The sequence below is a fragment of the Oreochromis niloticus genome, linkage group LG7 (assembly GCF_001858045.2).
Source record: "Oreochromis niloticus isolate F11D_XX linkage group LG7, O_niloticus_UMD_NMBU, whole genome shotgun sequence".
NCBI lineage: Eukaryota > Metazoa > Chordata > Actinopteri > Cichliformes > Cichlidae > Oreochromis > Oreochromis niloticus.
Genome location: NC_031972.2, coordinates 15928967 through 15948950, shown reverse-complemented (window position 1 = coordinate 15948950; position 19984 = coordinate 15928967). Strand labels below are relative to the sequence as shown.

At 40.7% G+C, this 19984-nt stretch overlaps 1 protein-coding gene across 3 annotated transcripts; it reads left to right on the top strand.

Annotated features, from left to right (window-relative positions):
- The first annotated feature begins 1028 nt into the window (after positions 1 to 1028).
- On the top strand, positions 1029 to 19445 carry usp20 (ubiquitin specific peptidase 20). Of its 3 annotated transcripts, XM_013274066.3 has the most exons (26): positions 1029 to 1413; positions 1534 to 1632; positions 1746 to 1853; positions 2009 to 2062; positions 2359 to 2421; positions 2507 to 2647; positions 2780 to 2882; positions 3095 to 3164; positions 3336 to 3449; positions 3556 to 3634; positions 4621 to 5140; positions 5257 to 5406; positions 6085 to 6197; positions 6449 to 6621; positions 9054 to 9148; positions 9230 to 9263; positions 9356 to 9401; positions 9552 to 9732; positions 9864 to 9990; positions 10075 to 10244; positions 10409 to 10490; positions 11864 to 11972; positions 12059 to 12161; positions 12237 to 12305; positions 12389 to 12557; positions 13801 to 19445. In XM_013274066.3, the coding sequence occupies exons 3-25, from the start codon at positions 1776 to 1778 to the stop codon at positions 12544 to 12546; spliced, it is 2832 nt and encodes a 943-aa protein (XP_013129520.1). In that variant the 5' UTR covers positions 1029 to 1413; positions 1534 to 1632; positions 1746 to 1775; the 3' UTR covers positions 12547 to 12557; positions 13801 to 19445. The 3 variants fall into 3 exon arrangements, with proteins under 3 accessions (XP_013129520.1, XP_013129521.1, XP_005454608.1); XM_013274067.3 differs by having other exon boundaries at positions 1029 to 1632; positions 13837 to 19445; XM_005454551.3 differs by having other exon boundaries at positions 1029 to 1632.
- Positions 19446 to 19984: the final 539 nt, after the last annotated feature.

The following is a 19984-nucleotide window of genomic DNA, read 5'->3' as shown; positions in this document are numbered from 1 at the left end:
CGCCTTAGAGCCAGCCACACCTGGAGTAATCACATTCACCTTTTACTGATCAGCCTTGTCAAGGAAGCACTACTTAAGAGAGTAGCGGAGCAGTGCTAGGCGCAGGATCGTTGTGCTATGAACGGGGTTCTCTTGCTCATAAGGTGAAGATGTACTAACAGAAGCGTTTCTTGTTTCCAGGAGGATTGCGGAAACGTGCGGAGGGAGCTGGGCACCTATGTACAGACTCGGAGGATAGAGGAACATTTACCATGGACCACGGAGGAAAATCACTGCATGGGAATTGAGGAACTGTCGCACAGAGAACTTACACATTGTGAATTGTTAGCACTTTTGTTGTTATTCTTTGCTGTAAATAAACACACTGTCTACATTCAGAAAGTCCTGCATTTGGGTCCTACTTCTGCCAAACCATTGTTGGGACTGCTGTCCCCTTCCCCTTCCCCAGACCCCAGACTCACTGCCTCTTAAAACATAATTTAAGTACTGCATTTTATATTTACTTTGGGATTTCACTGAATAATATTAACATTTGCTTGATATTTTCCGCTAAGATGCCCTGATGAATATATATTTGGTGTCCTGACAGCTGCATACAAAAAAGCACTCACGTGACATTTATACTATGGAAAGGACTACTTTCTTTCTCTTAAGAAAAATGATTTTTATTAAAACTATGGGATTAGTGGGTCAAATAGGGTAAACCTGTAAAATTATATTTTGTGTAGGTCCTAGGTGAATTTCATGTATGTTATTTTAATCTACTTATTTGTTGTTGTTGTTTTTGTATCTATACAAAAAATATTGTGTATATCTTCATATATTACTTAGTGTCTGCACCTATCTCCACTCATAATCTGTGTAAAAAAATCTTTGAATGCCAAGAAAAACTAAACTAAACAAGAAAAGACCAATGGGGAAGGAGGCACACTTTTTTCACGGCACTGTAAACAGTCAACCGATGGACTCGAGGGACCCATTTAACTTACGTACCTCTGACATACGTGCAGTATTATGTCACTTCCGTAAACAGGGACATTTACGAAATCGGAGCGCACTTTGCGGTTTATGAATCTCTATGTATCAGTATATACAAATAAAATAGTTGTGAATCAAATGTTAATCAGGACACAGAACTAATATTAAAAAAAGAAGAGGGCCTTCATTTTCATCAGCGGTACTGAATTTGCATGTGTTGACCTAACGGTGGCCGGGGCTGACGTCTCCTCCTTCAGTCTGACGTCGTCCCCAGTGGTCGTGCGTGCCGTGCCGGGCCTCTCTGCAGATGGAGGTGGGCGGGGGGGAGGTTGTTTGGGGATGGTTTGCCGGGATATCGCGTCACCTCCTCGGTGTCTTGCTAGCATACTGTCACCTGCTCGCATTCAGCACGAGCTGTTTGCACGGACATGAAAAGTAAGCTTTCAGGTCGCGGCAGCCGCTTCTGTTTGTGAGCCCTTTGTAAAGCACGTCGCTGCGGGCCAGGAGATGTTTCGTGAGCTTTGGTGGGTAAACAGAAGGCCTTTACCTTTGCAGGGTTGACAGCTTCTGTTTAGGGGGTTGTTGTCTTCGCGGTAATGACAGACTACAACTGCTGCTGCTGCATCTGCTTTTGAGCTATCAGCCAGAGACGAGGTGAGTGCGATGTCTGTCTGTGTGTTTGGTGTTGAGGTGATGGAGCTAGCGTTAGCTTACAGCAGCCCCTTTCTGAAGACTTTATTGCTATTAATGGCCTGTCACGTTTGCAGACGTCCACCAGAAGAAGATAGTTGGTAGCTATGGCTGAACAAGACGTTTGCCCCCACCTCGATTCAATAGGCGAGGTGACAAAGGAGGACCTTCTGCAGAAGTCTAAGGTGGGGTTTTCATACAGTGAAGCTGCTGTCAGATGTAAAATATACCCTATTGTGGATGGCGACTTAAGTAAGCACTTGAGCTGTGTTGTGCTCATGTAATATCCATGCATGTAAACTTCTTCTTCTTTACGATGTTGTGTTAATATTGCCTGTAGGGAACTTGTCAGTCATGTGGAGCTGGTGGTCCAAACCTGTGGGCCTGTCTGCAGGTAAGGTTAGGACTTGGATCATGTTAAATGCCTTACATTATTCTCTGAAATACTTAGCTATGAAGCTAAAAGGTAGCTTAAGTTCTAAGCCAACACTGCCCTTAGCATATATCATCAGAGACTGGAGGGCCAGGTGAATGCTGAATAATTAATGTTAGCGTGGAGTATAAATGTGCTTAAAAATGCAGTTCCCCTTCAGTTCAGGAAAGCGATAAAGGGTGTTGATTGATTTTTGGATTCTGAATAGAGAAGCGAAAAGGCATGAGATCCTATCTTACATTGTGTCTGCTTTGCAGAATGACTGCCCATATGTCGGGTGTGGAGAGTCCTACTCTGATCACAGCACCCTGCATGCACAGGTACGGCCCTTTCATACAAAATTTATTTGCAGGTCCCCCCTTTTTTTATCAGTAGTCTATAAACAGATTGTGTGCTTCCTTTTAGGCTAAGAAGCACAACCTTACCGTGAACCTGACAACGTTCAGGATCTGGTGTTATGTGTGTGAGCGAGAGGTGTTTCTGGAGCACAGGCCGGCCCTGGTGCCCGTACCTGCTGCAGCACACCTCTGTAAAGCTACAGAGCAGGTATGAGTTCAACCCAATACCTTTTTTTTTTATTTTAAGTGTCTTACTAGTGGAATTTACATTTTAACATAAGAACAAGAAATACACACACACACACAGGATGCTTATAATATTTGTTTATTCTCTTCCTAGGAAACCTCTCCCCAGACAGTTGGTCACCCACTCAAAGCAGTACCGATTGCTGTGGCTGAAGAAGAAGGCTCAGAATCAGAAGAGGATGAGCTTAAACCCAGAGGTATGCATGCATGCATGCTTGATCAGCTTCAAACATTTCTAGACTGGTGGTCAAAGCTGCCCTGGTTTCTTTTCATTGAGGCCTTGAAGGGTTTTTTTTTTTCTGTCTGACTTGTACAGCAGTCTTTATGTGTAAGATTTTTAGTTTGAACGCTTTCTGAGAGGATAAAGTGTTTCATGATTGGTGATCTTTTTTTGGATCATTGTTTGTAGGGTTGACAGGAATGAAAAATATTGGAAATTCCTGTTACATGAACGCAGCTCTCCAAGCCCTGTCCAACTGGTGCGTGCTTTTCCTCCTAAAATGTAGAACAACTTTAATGTTTGTTTTGGCTTTCATCAGGGTAATTATTGGGCATATTTCAGTCCAACAATAAAACTTCTCTTTTGTTTTACATCTACTACTAATGTTAGAGGTGCTTTAACCTCAGCTGTCCCTCTGCCCCCTCATTAGCCCTCCTCTCACTCAGTTTTTCCTGGACTGTGGTGGATTAGTAAGGACCGACAAGAAGCCTGCTTTATGCAAGAGCTACCAGAAACTCATCTCAGAACTCTGGCATAAAAAACGGTAATTAAGCGTCACAGTGATTGTATGTAAACTGGACAACAAACTAGTGTTTAGTCATTAAAATGAAAACATAATTGCATGTCTCTTATTACTGCTGTCCTCTCAGGCCCAGCTATGTTGTCCCTACCAGCCTGTCCCACGGCATCAAACTGGTGAACCCCATGTTTCGTGGTTATGCTCAGCAGGTAGGGGCGTCTGCCCGGCATGCTTCAACAGCATCTTCACACTGTCCTTTTATTGGATTTTATACCATTAAACCCTTGGATTTGCAAAAAATGTTTTTCACAAGATTACTGGGTTGTGTATTTTAAAGTGCAGTCCATTATTTTTTGACTCAGTCTGAAATCTACAGTTTGTCTCCCCCCTGTGGCAGTTAAAGCAAGTACACAAACATGGTTGATTGGCCTTTGACAAAGAGAAATTCCTAGCGTTAATTCCTGTTTTCCTTTATCGTTAATCACTTTCATTGTTAGACTACAAGCCTTCCTTCAAATGCCATTTGTCTGGAGGGGGGAGGGGGCACTAGACAAAATAATAGGAAATGCATTTTTTTCTTTTAACATAAAGACAGGAATTGAATTTCCCTTTCCCTTCTGAGAGGCTGCTTGATCTGAAAGATAACTGCTCCTTGGGATAACACAGGCTTTACTTCTGTTGTTCTGTGTCTTTCATATTTGAATACTGAAAAGACAGAGGGCTTCGTCTTCACTCAGTTATGTTTCATGGCACGTCTAAGGATAAACAAACCGGGTGATTGTCTGCATTTTCTCTTTAAATAGAATCAGACAAACTCAAATACAAAGTCTGACTTGAAGTTTAATCAATAAAGTATTCTGATTCTGATTCTGATTAGACTTTGTATTTGAGTTTGTCTGATTTTATTTAAAGAGAAAATGCAGACAATCACCCGGTATCGGGTTATCTCCAATTCAGTTTCTTGTTATTTTTTCCATATTTTCTCGGTGGCTTAGTTAATGTTTGATTTGTCTGTTTACTCAGTGGCTGTGATCAGCACATGGTATCTCGCTAATGTGCAAACTGATTTCTTGTTACTCCGATGTTTCTGTCTTTTTGTTTGCAATAGTTGTGTTTATCTATTGTCTGTTTACAAATGTTCTCTGTGAATGCGGCCCTATCCATGCAGTTAATATAAGGTTTATGTGTTGTCCAGGACACTCAGGAGTTCCTGCGCTGTTTGATGGACCAGCTACACGAAGAGCTGAAGGAGCCTCTGTCGGAGTGTAGTGTGGGCGGCGACGGGAGCGACGGGGAGGACAGAAGAGACGGAGACCGCTCCCCCTCTGAGGATGAGTTCCTCTCCTGTGACTCTGGCTCCAGTAGTGACCGAGGGGAGGGAGGAGGGGTGGGTGACAGCGAGTTGCTCATCCAGGATGAGTGTGATGGGGTCCGGTCACCGGCAGGTGGAATGGGGGACGTCAGTAGTGGTGCAGTGATCTCTGAGAAGGAGAGGCTTAAAGAAAGGAGGGTACCCGGCTCCCCGCTCCGTGGCGGCTCACAAGAGATGGATGAAGATGCTGATGTGGACACAGCAGCTGAGGAGGGGTCTCCTGAAAGGAGGGCGGAGGATGAAGAGGAGCCTGCAGCAAGCCCAAACACAGAGGTCCAAAGTCAGGAAAACCATCAGACGTCTAACACAGGGCAAAGTCAAGTCCCGAGGAACAACAACTCGGGTACAAGCCCAGCAGGAATACAGTCATTTTATATATACATATATATTATTCAGTTACGTATTATAGAATATCATCAGTTATCATTAAGCTTGTATTTCCACTGTAATGTTTTCTAGAGCCAGACAATGAAGCATCGATGGCCCAGCCCCAGTCCACTCCCTGCAGTCCTGTGCGCACCCTTCAAGAGCTGCATCCCAAACTGTCCTCCAGTCCCCCCCGGTCCAGCCCTCTCCGCTCTTCAGGACCTGCATACTCCTTCAAAAAAGGTGAGAAAATTTCTCATAGATTGCTCAAGATGCTTCACAATTTTAACAGACTTGTTGTGGAGTCCCCAGGCTGAGAAACATTTGCCTCGGTAAAACACATTTTTACTGCACTACCGTGTTGGAGTTATTGAGTTTTTCTGAAGATCTTTCTAAGTTTTTTTTTTTTTGGGAGATGTTGGCTGCTTTTACACTCATTTTCACTCCAGGGTTTAGGTCAGGTGACTGTGGAGGCTCACGTGACTCGTGTATCATTCAAACATGAACAAAAAACCCATTTAATTATATCTTTTGGGACTTTGACCGTCAGCCTGTTGAAAAAAACACATCATTTATTCCCATTTCTTTGGCTGAATTTAAAATGTCAACGATAACACAGTTTGATAGGCATAAAGTAGTACTTTGGCACCACTAAGGTTCGAGATATTAGCTGAAAACTTGGCATGTCACAGCATGGTGTGCAGTGTGGCCTTTAAAAAAATGAGAAAACTGGACAAGTGAAGGATAAAATAATTAGTGGCTGGCATTAAAAGGTATGTGTAGCTGATGAATAGTATCTGAAAGTCATTTTCAGTTTGAGTATACACGGTTACAAAGATGTTAGTTAAGGAGGCACTCTTTGAAATGCTCTCTGCCTTTGTCCTCTGAAGTCAGCCCTCCCTCACATCATGTGTCTTCCAGCTCAGCTGCTGCTCAGTGCCAGGAAGAAAAAACAGTCTCACTATCGCAGTGTGATCTCTGACATCTTTGATGGCTCCATCCTCAGTCTGGTCCAGTGTTTGACCTGTGACAGGGTAAGATGCACTTCACATATTTGAACAGAAGGGGGAGCTGGAGTATACGCTTTATAAAATATATTAATTGTTAAATTATATTACATTTCCTATCAAAGCAGGTTTAAATGAAATGAAGTGACTTGTGCAATTATTTCATTTCAATATTATACAGACTTTTCTGTATAATTAGAGTGATTAAAACACATTCATAATTGCTCTTTTACTGCTAGAGGTATGCTGTTTAAACTGGTTATCTGAATTTGTTACAGGTCTCAACTACAGTGGAAACCTTCCAGGACTTATCCCTCCCTATTCCTGGTAAAGAAGACCTAGCAAAGCTCCATTCATCCATCCATCAGAACCTGCCGGTGAAGACTGGTGTGTGCCCCGACACTTATGGCTCGCAGGGGTGGATCTCCTACATCATGGACTCCATACGGCGGTCAGTGAATCAAATATAATTGTAAAAGGCTGAGAAGACGTTTGCATGTTTGAACCTGAGTTGTGCAGAATTTTGACTGCTGATGTTACCGATATACTTTTAATCTGGCATGTTTCTGAGTTCAGTTTCCTGTATCTTCAGATGTAGTTAGATAAGCTTTCTACATGCCTGCAGGGTAACATTTTTACAGAATTAACGGCGAGTAGAAACTTGGCCTGTCAGATTTTTCAAAATTGTTGTGCATTTCCTGAAAATGAATCATAAAACTACAAAACCTTCTTATTTAGCTAGTCTTTTCAGTAGGTGCTGCAACATGTGTCTGTGTGTGTTTGATGATGAAGATGAACGCATGTGCTATGCCAGATCTATAAACTAAATAGATCTAAAAAATGAATAGTTTATTTCCTCTAACTAGCAATCACTTTGCTAGTTAGAGGAAGTGTATCGCAGCTGATGCCATAGCTAACTTCCTTCAATGATTTATCATATTTCTTTCTGAAAATGTACTGATAAACGGATAAAATGTGTGTGTAGGACATGTAGAGAGCCGGATATCTCCCTCAGGAATGAGCACAGATAACCTTTGTCCGCTGGAAGTCTAAATACAATTCTGCTTTGTTTGCGTCATAGCTCAAAAATTCATGTTCAGATTACTACTCTGCTGTGATGTCACATACTAGTTTATGAAGTCTTGTTTCAAAGCTTTGACTTTTACCTTCACGGCTGTTGCAATCTTGATATTATGGAAACAGAAGTGGCTGTGTTTTGACAATGCTGTTATCAGCTAACACAGGGGTCAGCTTTTTCCCATGAGAAACTGAGACTGTTGTGGAGCGCTGCAGGTGGAAATATGAAGGACAGCAGACAGGTGATCATCACTGGGAGGGGATTTGTTAAACGTAGTCACTAAGGGTATTTATTGACATATGAAGGTAGAGCGTCTTCTGATACACGGAAACCTCTCCTCTTTGAGAGAACGATAAAGATCCAGCAGTGATGATGATGTGAAAAACTGAAATGATTCTGTGCTTTTGCTCTTGCAACATGGTTAATTTTTAGCAGTGACTTACACAACACTTCCTGGTGCATAATTCAGTGCAAAAACATCAATTTCAGTTCTGTGTTCATTTCAGTCGCTTTATCTTTCTTCAGATTTAGACAGCCATTAGTTGTAACACCTGCCAGTTTGTCCCGTTTCAGCTCCAGCCTATCCAAGCATGCAGTTACCGTCATGGACGAATCACTCCAGCTCCTCCATGATGTCAAACTCCCTTGTTTCACGTGTACATAGACTTATATTGGGCTGTGTTGCAGATATCACATTTCTCATCTGGTGGCAAGGAGAAAAGTTAAAATTGTTTGCTTTGTTTTCAACCAAAGCTTCAGATTTCCCCGAAATGTCCTCGTTCCTTCTTGTTAACAGTTTGCACATTTTCAAATGCTGTTTTATCAGGGCGTGTTAGTCCGGCCCAAAAAGTAAAAATATTCTCAGTAAGAATATTTTTACTGTTTTTCAGTTGTTTTTGTGGGAAATCACAAAGCTGGTCTTGACCGCCCCATACGTGGATGTTTAAAACTTTCACTCTCTAAAACAGTCAAGTTCTTGTATTTCTCTACGTGTTTCATCTTGTATTCATCTTGGTGATTCAGTGGTGAATCACACTAATCTGCTCTACACAAACTAAGCATACAACTTTACCTCCAACTGCAGTAAATAAGTTCTTAGAAGTCAAAGTCATTTTTAAAAACTACTTAAAAAAACAAACATCCGCTTTCAAAATAAAAGCAACAAAATGACATTATGATTTGAAGCTGTTCTCCAATGGAAATTTATCCATGGAAGTTTGGTGGTTACAATGGGAAACACTTGAATGATTTATAATTATTTATTTGAGTGCTTTTGGATGAATTGTTACTCCAGTTGTTAGTTATTGGCAGGTAATTCTTATCAAATGATCTAAAAGGCACCTCAAAAGGGCGAAAGACTTCAGTTAGCTTTAATTAGCTGTGGTGGAGTCTTTGCAAAGACTCTAGTGATTATAGCGGACATCTGTAACCTTAAGATTTCAGGTTATTAAGTCACACCCCTAATAACCTTAAACCTTAATACAATAAATATAATTTTGACTTGCTTTTGGAGCCAGCCCCAAACGGCCATATCAAGGAACTGCAGTTTTCCAGATGTTCTAACTTTCACACCAGTCCATCCTCTAACTCACTTTGTTTTGTCTGAGAATCAAGCTTAAAGAATATTCAGGCGTATTAGTAAGAATGATTAAAAATGACTAATTCAAAAAGGCCGTGGGAGGAGGAAACCTTTTCACTATGTGATCAACTGCGCTGAAGTTTAAAGTTGCCTTTTAAAGCTAATATTTCTCCAGCTTGCTTTGTTTGTTTTTTTTGTTATGAATATTTGTGTTTGTGTTGTGCAGGTTTGTAGTCTCGTGTATCCCCAGTTGGTTTTGGGGGCCCATGGTAACACTAGAGGACTGCCTTGCTGCTTTTTTTGCTGCAGATGAACTCAAAGGTAAACAGCACTAGCATACTAGCATAGTTTATTATGTCAGAATTTCAATTTCCATTCATTTTCTTTGTGTTTTTTTTCCAGGGGATAACATGTACAGCTGTGAGAGATGTAAAAAGTGCGTAAAATTAAATGCTTGAAATATATATCCTTGATTTAAAAGGAGGTTATTTGTATGCATTTATTCACACAGTGTTTTCTTTTCTACAGGTTGAGAAATGGTGTCAAATACTGCAAAGTGCTTAGACTTCCAGAGGTGCGGTTTTCTTTTCTTTTCTTTTTTTTTTTTTTAACTTTTTTTTGATCTCAGCACTTTCTTTCAGTAGATAACACATCAGTTTCATTTGCAATCTGATGCATAATGCCATCTTTAATTTCCTTGTTTTGTCCTATATTTGCTGCATAGATTCTGTGCATTCACCTGAAACGTTTTCGGCATGAGGTCATGTATTCGTTCAAGATAAGCAGCCACGTGTCCTTCCCGCTTGAGGGCCTCGACATGCGACCTTTCCTGGCTAAAGAGAGTCCATCACAAGTTACCACTTACGACTTGCTGTCAGTCATTTGCCACCATGGCACTGCAGGAAGTATGAGACTGCAAAGTTTCCTGTTGATATAATAATTCCCCCGTGAGCCATATATCTCACGGTGCGAGCAAAACCCATATCTGATTAGCATCTGTCACTGAAATGTTTTCTCATGCTTTTTATGGGTGCAGGTGGGCACTACATAGCTTACTGTCAGAATGTAATCAACGGCCAGTGGTATGAGTTTGATGACCAGTATGTTACCGAAGTCCATGAGACGGTGGTGCAGAACGCAGAGGCTTATGTGTTGTTCTATAGGTGGGCAAAGGCGTCATTTACATCGACTCTACGCTAATTCATCCAAGATGTGTTTAGTGACTCATTTCTCTTGGACTCGTGCAGGAAAAGTAGCGAGGAGGCTGTGAGAGAGAGGCAGAAGGTGGTGGCTCTGGCCAATATGAAGGAGCCCAGCCTGCTGCAGTTTTACATCTCCAGAGAATGGCTCAACAAGTTCAACACCTTCGCTGAGCCAGGCCCCATCAGCAACCACACGTTTCTTTGTCAGCACGGCGGTATGTGTGGTTAAGTCTCTTCTTTAAAATCAGAATTGCTTGCTCATGGCTCAGCCTGCAGCCTGGTATAAATATTTTTATTAGGTCGTCCAGTCACGTGTTTTGATTAGAAAAACATGCCTGTACTGTCTTTATTAGCCTTCACGTGTTTCATCTCTGTGCAGGGATCCCTCCTAATAAATACCACTACATAGATGATCTGGTTGTGATTGTTCCCCAGAACGTGTGGGAATACCTTTACAACAGGTAAACGTGCTCCATGCTGCCAAACAAACCTCAGTATGACTATGTTACGACCTTGGCCTGGGGTAACCTGGGCGTAACAAGAAATGTGATTCCCCACTCCAACTCCGCCCAAGAAAGAGCCAAAACACAGAGCAATTGCAAATGCTATGCAGCTGTTTATTGACCTCAGCAGTGAGCTATGGCAATGAAACAAACAAAAGATCTCCAAAGGTCCCTAATCTTCCCTGCCCAAAATAAAAGTCAAACAAAAGACAATTTGCTTACCTAAACTCCTATCCAGTAAACAAGAGAAAAGAGGTTTTAATGGAAAAGCCTTCTCACTCCTGTAGTGTTCAGTATATACAGTAAAACAGAACAAGTTGTGTGATTTACAAAACTATTTACAAAGATCTCGACTAGCACTCATGAAACCAGACACACAGATTTACTCACACTCACTAACGAAGTCTCGATGTTCGTTAGTGAGTGTGAAACACTCAAAGCTACTATCAGAAACACAGACTGTTTGATGGGTGGCGGAGGTCAGAAGAGACGGGCGAGGTGGCTGTCATCTGGTTAGTAGCTTGCTGTACATCCAATTATCCAGTCCGGGAACGGGAATCAATTCAACCCAACCACACACAGGCACCTGCCTCCATCAAGACACAGCCATGCACGCATGGTGGGAGGAGTCACATATATAAACATACAATCATGTGGGTCATATATGTGTGTATCTGCTTTTATAAGTTCCTGCTGCCTTAAACAGGGAATTTTGGTCCAAAGTTAGTGGAAAAACTAAGGGCATTTTTTTGAATGACTAGCATAGTAATTCTAAAAAAATGTCCGGATGGTTGCAGTCACTTTGTGGCTGAGTTGCTTTGGTGCCAGCTGCACTTCTGCTTTGCAGTAATAGCACTTAGAACAAGGAGGTTGAGCCAGGAGGTAGGAAATGTCACAAACGGACTTGTTGCAACGGTCGCATCGTATTACAGCACCACACTTGAATTCACTGAGCTCTTTAGAATGACCCACTCTTTCACCAACATGTGTAAAGTCAAGCTGTGTGGTTAGGTGCTTGATTTTTATACCTGAAAAAGGTTGAAGAGGTGTCACTCAGTACTTTTGTCTGTATTAAAAAAGAAACCAGACGCTGTTGTTGTTTATAATCAAAATGACCAAAAACCGTCACTCAGCATAAGAGCTGAATGGTTATAGTGCGTCATGTAGCAACATTGTTGACCACTTTGATTATATTAGGCAGCAACACCCATTTGAAGTTGACATGCATCTCAGCATTGATGTAAAGACCAACAAAAAGGCCTTATACTTGCTTATCAAATCGTCTTAATCTCTCAACCATCTCTCTGTTACGTTTTTTTTTCTGTTCTCAGCTTTGGAGGTGGCCCAGCAGTCAACCACCTCTACATGTGTGCAATCTGTCAGGTGGAGATTGAAGCTCTAGCTAAACGCAGAAAAACAGAAATTGACACCTTCATCAAGGTAAACGTGTGTGTTATGCAAAGGGGTACCTTTGTGCTAAAGTGTCTTTGTGTTGAATGAGCTTTTTTGTTTTTCCTTGTGTGTAGCTGAACAAAGAGTTTCAAGCTGAGGAGGCTCCAACAGTGATCCTGTGTATCAGCATGCAGTGGTTCAGAGAGTGGGAGAGCTTTGTGAAGGGCAAAGACAATGGTACGATGAGTAGCAGCACATTCGAGTTTCCATCTTTCTCTCTTTACCAAATACTTTTTTAAAATTCTTTCTCAGAGCCACCCGGTCCCATCGACAACAGTAAAATCGGTGTTATGAAAGGAGGACATATACAGCTAAAGCAAGGTAAGTCTGAGGAGGTTGAAAAGGACATTAAGGTAGAAAATCAATGTACTGTTTTTAGACATTGCGTGTGTTTTTCACCACAGGTGCAGACTATGGTCAGATCTCAGAGGAGACTTGGCAGTACTTGTTGGGAATTTATGGCGGAGGCCCTGAGATTGCAGTGAGACAGACGGTGGCCCCGGCTGACCCAGACACCCTTCATGGAGAGAGGAAGATTGAGGCAGAGACGAGAGCACTTTGAGATAAAGAGAGGTTGGAGTCTTTACACTTTGCTTCATTACTGTGCAAAACTTTTGAGACCGATGTTTTTGAATTTTTTAAAAGTGATCTTTAGCAGTAGTTCTCTGGCCTTTCACTCATTTTGAGTCCAGTCCTCGTACCTGACCATTTTCAGAGAAAATTTGTTGTTTATTTTTAAGAACCAATTTTAAATTGTATCTTTAGGTGCTTTGTTATTAGGAACCTGTCACAAAGATTATTTGTTCCCATTTCCTTGAGTTGAATCTACAAAAAAAATCCCAAATCCAAACATAAGACAGTTACACAACACAGAGCTATTAGCTTTAAATTTGGCACACCTCAGCATAGTGTGCAGTGTGTACTTAAAAAAATTGAGGAACCTGGATAAAGACGACCTGGCAGGCCTCAAAAACGTGAAAAATTGGACCTAGAAGTTGCATCTGGCCCTTCAGTTCATTCATCTTGTGTTATCTGAAGTGGCTGAGGTGTGTGTAATTACACAGAAGCTGGACTGAAAATCAGTGGCTACAGGTCTTATAGACAAAGGAATTCAAATTCTGTATTTTTGGTGTAAATTGTGATCACAGGGCAGGGGATCCAAATTTAAAACTTATCATCAACATGTATGGTGGAGGTCAGAAGAGAGGTACAACAGTGAGTGTCTACAGCCATCTGTAAAACATGGTGGAGTTGCTGTCTTGGTTTGGGGCATTTGTGATGGAACAAATATAATAAGTATTGTCAGATATTGATTCACCATGATACACAATCTAGAAAGTGTCTGATTGGTAACAGCTTCATTTTTTAGCAATAAGTGATTCAAAAATCACAATGAAATGCCTCCTCAGAGCCCAGACCTCAACATTATTGAAGCAGTGTGGGATCATCTTGACAGAGAAGAGAACAAAAGGCCTGAAGCACTATTGCTGAACTTGTTAGAACTGTACAAACTCTGTATTTCCATGTTTGTCTGGAATGTCTGGAATTTTTTGGGGGAAAATATATAGCAGTGAGAGGTGGCTCAAGACGTTTGCACAACACTGTACATATCCCTTATAAACATACATATCCCTATATATGCTGTATATACACAGAGTTGAATTCAGGTATGGCTTTTAGTGTATTTGGGTAAATCAGCAGAAAGAAGGATATCTGGTCTCTTAACTGCTATAAATCCAAAATATAGAGTTGGAGATGATGCCTCACTAAGGGTCTGCTCATTCTCAAACTGCTTCTCAACTTTTATCATCCCCAGGTCTTCTGAGCCCCTTTTCTACTCTTGTCCTCACAGGAAGCTGAGGAATTTGCACCACGGTGAAGAAGCCCCATCTTGAGCACTTTGTAAATGTAGCAGCGTGTTATTCTGAAGCCATGTTGCAGGACGAGAAAACGGTACCTAAATACGACACGGTTTATTTGTTGGATAACTTTGATCCTTAATGTTGAGGTGTACAAATAAGATGTTGTGTTACATCCCTGGAGCTGTTTTTGGTAGCTGTGGTGTCTCAGTGGCCGCTGTAGTGACATGGTGTTGTATAATGCTATACGGGCAGACGGCTGCAGGTGTTACAAGACAAAATGCTGCGGAGAATAGAATTACAGTGTGTTGCTTTTGAGGACTTCTCTTCTTCCCTGGAAGCAAAAACCCAGAGACATTAACAGTGCTTTATGTTATTTAGTTACATATCAGCAGGTACGGCCATGAAGAGAGGGTTGTCAGATAAATCACAGTCGGACACTTTGATCTTTAAAGGGGACATATTATGCAAAATCTACTTTGTTTTTCCACAAAAGATGGCAAAAGAGCATCCCTAGAGATATTGCATGTAGTTACATACAGGCCCCACTGGTGAATAGATACACCTGAATACCACAGACCTGCCGTGGTGTACATTTCTGTGTTTTCATGTCACCTTTACTGCTTTAGTCCAAGCTCAGCTTGGTCCTTTACATCTCTTTGCATCTCTCCTCATCGCACCCTGTACTGCATTTCAGCACGTTTAAAATCCCACTACAGCTGACCTCATTTACATAATCTTCAGTTTTTGTTTACAGACAATGGAATGAGTGTGAAATATGAAGACACAAACTACAACCTGGCTTGTAACCTGTCGCCAGTTATGAGCCAGTTTTTAGAGCTACTGCTCTGCATTGCTAAAATTTCAGTTTTAGAATTGAACCATGGTTCATAATCATGAGCTCAAATCAGTGGTTGTTTGTGATTGCAATTGTGTTGCATGTAAAATGATCACACTGAGAAAGATAGAAACATCAGAGTCTCTCATTCATGTCTATGTGGCACACTGTGCCACTGATCTCACTGGCTGGTGCTTTCGGCTGCTCCCGTCTGTGTCTTACAGACCACTTCCTGGAAAGGAGGGCACCAGCGGCACTTTTATTTAAAGCTACAGGAACTGAAAGAGTCTGTTGAAAACTGGGGTTATAAGCTGAACCTTAATCATTTCGGGGACATGTAAAGCCTGCATCAACATGCTAAAGTGGTATATAATATGTCCTCTTTAAAAGCACTCAGGACTGTGGGTCTTTTTAGTTTTGAATTTGTTTGAAAGGGTTTACAGACTACAAAAATGCATGTGTGGGTTCCAAAAGACTTTGGGTATAAATGCATGAAAAAAAGTTGGGGTTTTTTGTTCTTCTTTGCACAAGTAAGGACATTTCACTGACAGGTTGAGTTTTTTTTTTCTTTTAATACCCCAAACAGACAACCCGTTATCTTTTTATGTGCTCAAAATGATCGAAGTGTTGACTCGCTTCTGTTTAGTTTACGCAAGCAGCTATCAATACTTAGGAGTTTATGAATATTAACAACATTTGGAAATGGAAATTTTCATGGGGCATAGACAGAAAGTTGAGCGCGAGAGAGGATTATTAAAGAGAATCTTGTGCAACAGAACATCAGAGCTGGTTTTTATGTAGAGAAGAGACACAGAAGCTTTTGATTTTTAAGTGTAAATTAACTTTGAGATGCCTGTTATTTCAAATAGACCATTATGCAGTATTTGTTTAAAGGGTAGTATTAAGTACAAAGTGCTTTTTCCCACCATCTTCTAAAAATTTAGCAGAAATAACACAACAGCTTCACAAACAAATAACACATATGCAAAAAAAAAAGAAAAAAAAGAAACATGTTACACCAATAAGGTTACTCCTTATACTGATTAGGTGTATATATACTTTTTTTTTAATTATTATTTTGTTTTATACTCTTGTGCAATGTTTGGACTCCAATATGAAGGTGGTAAATAAAAAAACCTTGTAAAAATTTAGCATAAGTATAAAATGTTAGATATTTTCCTGAAGTGTGCAATTCATGTTGCAGAAATGCAAGAGAGATAATTCGATAACAAATCTGTAAGAAGCTTAGCTAAGTAAACTTGGTCATCCTCTTTCTCATTTCAGATAAACCACACGCTTGCCTTTTTTCTTTTTTTTCCAAATAAATAATGGAACCCTAACCCTTGGCAAACTTTGCCCCCATGTTTTAAGTAGTTAATGCTTGGCATTATTTTAATAAGATAATTCTTTCCCTTTAACATATTACACTACATTACATTATATTAGTCTAGTTTACTGTCAGTTAATAATAATCAGGTTTAAAAAACAAAAACTAGATGGTGTTAATGAGCTATTACATGCTTTTTTTTTTGTCAATTTACATGACATGAAGTCTCCATAGGTGTTTTTCATAAAGTGTCAGTGCATATACATTGCTTTTAAATCTCTATTTTATCAGTAATCATTAAGGGAGAAATTATATGTATTAGACTGGCAGTGAAAAACCTCCAGAAGTAGACTGTAGGTAAATGTTGCAACTCAGCTGATGCCGGTTTAAAAGTAGCTAGAAGTACTTTGATAACGAAATTTTCAGTGCCAAATGACTGAAAATAATAGCGAGGGCTTATTTATTCTTTCATGTAAGATGAAGGTGCAAAGTGGTGTTTGTTCCAGAGTGTTCCCCGTTCTGTGTCATTTGCTTTTTTTTAAACATTTCCTCTAAGTGAAATTGCTATTTTTCCCTGATGACGAGTTCACCCACACATATTTTGGGAGTAATCGTCTGAATTTCTTCACATTTGTGTCAAGGAATCATCTTTTGTCTATAATTTGAGGCATAACAGATGTGTCTAAATAATAGAGTATGATCATTCATCCCGGTTGCATTTGCCAAATAGAAGAGCCAAAATAGAGGCGCAGAACAAATTGACAGTGAATTCAACCATAAAGCCAAAACTGGCTCACTTCTGTACATGTAGTTATATATCTAGGTTTCCAATAAAATCAAAGTTAATGGTTTTTGGTTATTTTGAATTAATGGTCAACCAGGGCTCCACCAGAGCTCAAGTACAGAATTTTTTAGGTGTAGACAAGTGGTAGATTGTTTCTGGCTGGGTGGGCCCAGATCGCTTCTATCGTTTGGTAGATCATATGATCCTTCTGACTTCATTAAGTGGTGAACTTCCACTAGGATGGTCTGTGAAGGTTCTCAGTCATCCAGGTTATTGTAGTTAAAGGAGCTTGGAAAGAAAAGTGTCTGGACTTCTTTAAGTTTCCTTGAAAACATTTCTCCTCTCATCTGAGAAGCTTCTTTAGTTCTAGGAGGAACTGGTGAAGAGTAGAAGAGCCACCTCGACAAGACAAGACTCAACTATTCATCTGCATTTAAAGGACACAGGTCTCTCTTTCGAGGATGCCAATGTTCACATTTTAGACAGAGAAGACAGATGGTTTGAAAGAGGAATGAAAGAAGCATGTTCACTGTGAACGACCATCTTTGAACAGAGGCGGTGACTTACGACACCAACTGTCTGCCACCTATAATCCAGTTCTGAGATCCCTTCCAAAACGCCTTAACGCCCACTCACGTCCTGAGCCATTTGACCTCAGTAAATCACATGATAGGGTGGAGCTTGGCCTCACAATGGGTTCATCTGAAACCTTGGCTGATTGTGCCTCACACCCGTTTTCAAGGGTGTGGGGCAGAGGATCAACAGGGGGTCCACGACCCTCTTGGGGACACTCCCAATAGTGCTCTTAGAACTGAAGAAGCTTCTCGGATGAGAGGTGAAAAGTCTTCAAGGAAGTCCAGACACTTTCTTTCCAAGCTCCATACATCGTGCTGGGACGATTTGGAGCCGGCATGACAATTGGCACCTCCAAGTCTGAGGCCACAGTTCCCAGCCGGAAAAGGGTGCAGGTCTCATTCCACTTTGGGAAGTAGTTTCTCGCCTAAGTAGGGGAGTTCGAGTATCTTTAGGGCTAGAGAATGGGACTAGCATATCGTCTGAAGAGATGCAGGTGCTGTACCGGTCTGTTGTGGTGAAGAAAGAAATGACTGTAAAGGTGAAGCTGTAGATTTACTGGTCGTGCTACATTTCTGTCCTCACCTATGGTTAGAGCTGGGGGTAAAGACTGAAAGAATGAGATTGTGGATACAAGCAGCAGAAATGAGCTTCCTCTGAAGGGTGTCTTGGCTTGCCATGGCAATCAAGTGGACTCACTACTGTTTGCATGCTCAGCTCAAAATTTTCCAGATTTCTAATATCTCATTCTGTGACATATCTACTTTAACCTTTTGGTTCCTGTGGCAGTCTTGCCTTGCAGCTAAGTGACGCGCCCCTCATCTAAAACAACTTCACATTCGATACTGTGCTTGTATACTCAGCAATACACCCATCCAATGTGAAACTTTTGATTGCTGAAATAGGCAACAGTAGTTCAGATAGATTCCTCAATTATTAAATTTTTTTTATATTTAAAAAAAATACAAAACTTGTGGGCCACAGGCTATTGGAAGTCCTTGGACATTTTTACTCTCTAACAAGAAAGTAGAAATAGGTTTTCCCTTTAATGGGTTTGAGCCATCTTAGCAGAATAAGACAAAACTTTGACAAATACCGATCAAAAATTAAGTGTTTGATGTGTGCGTTTTCCCTTAAAGAGTTACCCCAGCTATTATTATCTGCAGTACAGTCATCCTACTTTTGAATACAGTGCCTTCAATCCCCTACACACTGTTTGTTAAGGTGGGAAATTTCCCAACATTCATCCACCTTTACATTAGTCATGTATGTCTAGCAGTGTACTATTAACTCTAACAGCTTTATTTGCTTGGAAGCTCAATCGAGAAAGCTCTCATTCATGCAGAGATATTAAGGAAAGGGATAAGAACTCAGGAGGTAATCAATCCTTTGTTCTCCAGCTTTATATGGAAAACAACAGGAACCTTTGAAAGGCGCGTCTTGACACATGACAGGCTAAATTACTTTTTTCCATTGCTTTGTTTACGCCACTGATTTGTTCATTGTTTTCTAATGTGTTTTCTTTTAGCACATTTCCATGTTGTATCCACAAGAGGTGTTATTGGCGATATGTGTATTATGTTTAGATACCTTTTGGGGAGGGGAGGGTAAGTGCAATGAAATAAAAGACAAATCTTAGTGCAATCTCAGCTCTATCATCAAAGATGTGCTTGACATGCTGACAGTCTGAACAGCTGACCTGAAGACTGGAGCGTTTTTTTGTTCTATTTCTGTTTAGTCTTTCTTTGCAGTGTAGAGAAATCGTGAATGGTAATTACCTAATTATCCTCATCTGTGAGTTTGTTTGCTTGTGTTACAGCACGTAGCTACACGTGCAGTTTTCACTTCACTCAAAAATGTGGACAGTTAATCGGAAATGTTAAAACACACAGCGGGATCTCATTGACTTGTGTTTTCTCTGTATCCCCTAATGTGTGGCTCGTGTGCTCATGACAGTAGTGATGCTTTGATAACGTGGGACCTAAGTGGTTGGCCTAAATTCAATGAGATGTCTTAATATCTGTATAGCTGATGTAATAACTTATGACTAGTTTGATGATTAAAATTCCCTCGTATTACATTTGAAAATGCCAGTTTTTTTTTTTGTTTTTTTTTGGAGTGTGTGTGTGATGCAAGAAGGTCTGACGGTTGCTTTCAGTTGCTTTTGGGTAAATATTTGAAACCTCACTGAGAATTGTTCAAGAGGAACACCAGTGGCCTGATTCCAGGACATTGGGCGTTCCTATCAGCCTCAAAAAACTGATACAGCATTATTACAGAGCTGTGCAAAAGTCCCCTCATTTCTTTATATTTCGCTAACAAGGAGCCAGACTTTCATGTAATTTTTTTAAGTGGTCTTGAGCAATAGTTCTCTAGCTTTTTATTTCTATTTCACTATGTTCATGTGCTGTAGATAGGTTTTAGGCGTGCCACTTTTGCTGTCCGCTTGTCCAGTTAGGAACACACCATGCTTAGATACCATGCCAAGGCTTTGTCTAATGGCTCTTTAATATTCATCTTGTTGGTTCTTTGTAAATAGCCTGTTACATGTAGACACAATGCTGGTTTGTTAGGTACCTTTTTATGCTTGAATACTTCATAGGCTAGTGTTATTTGGCT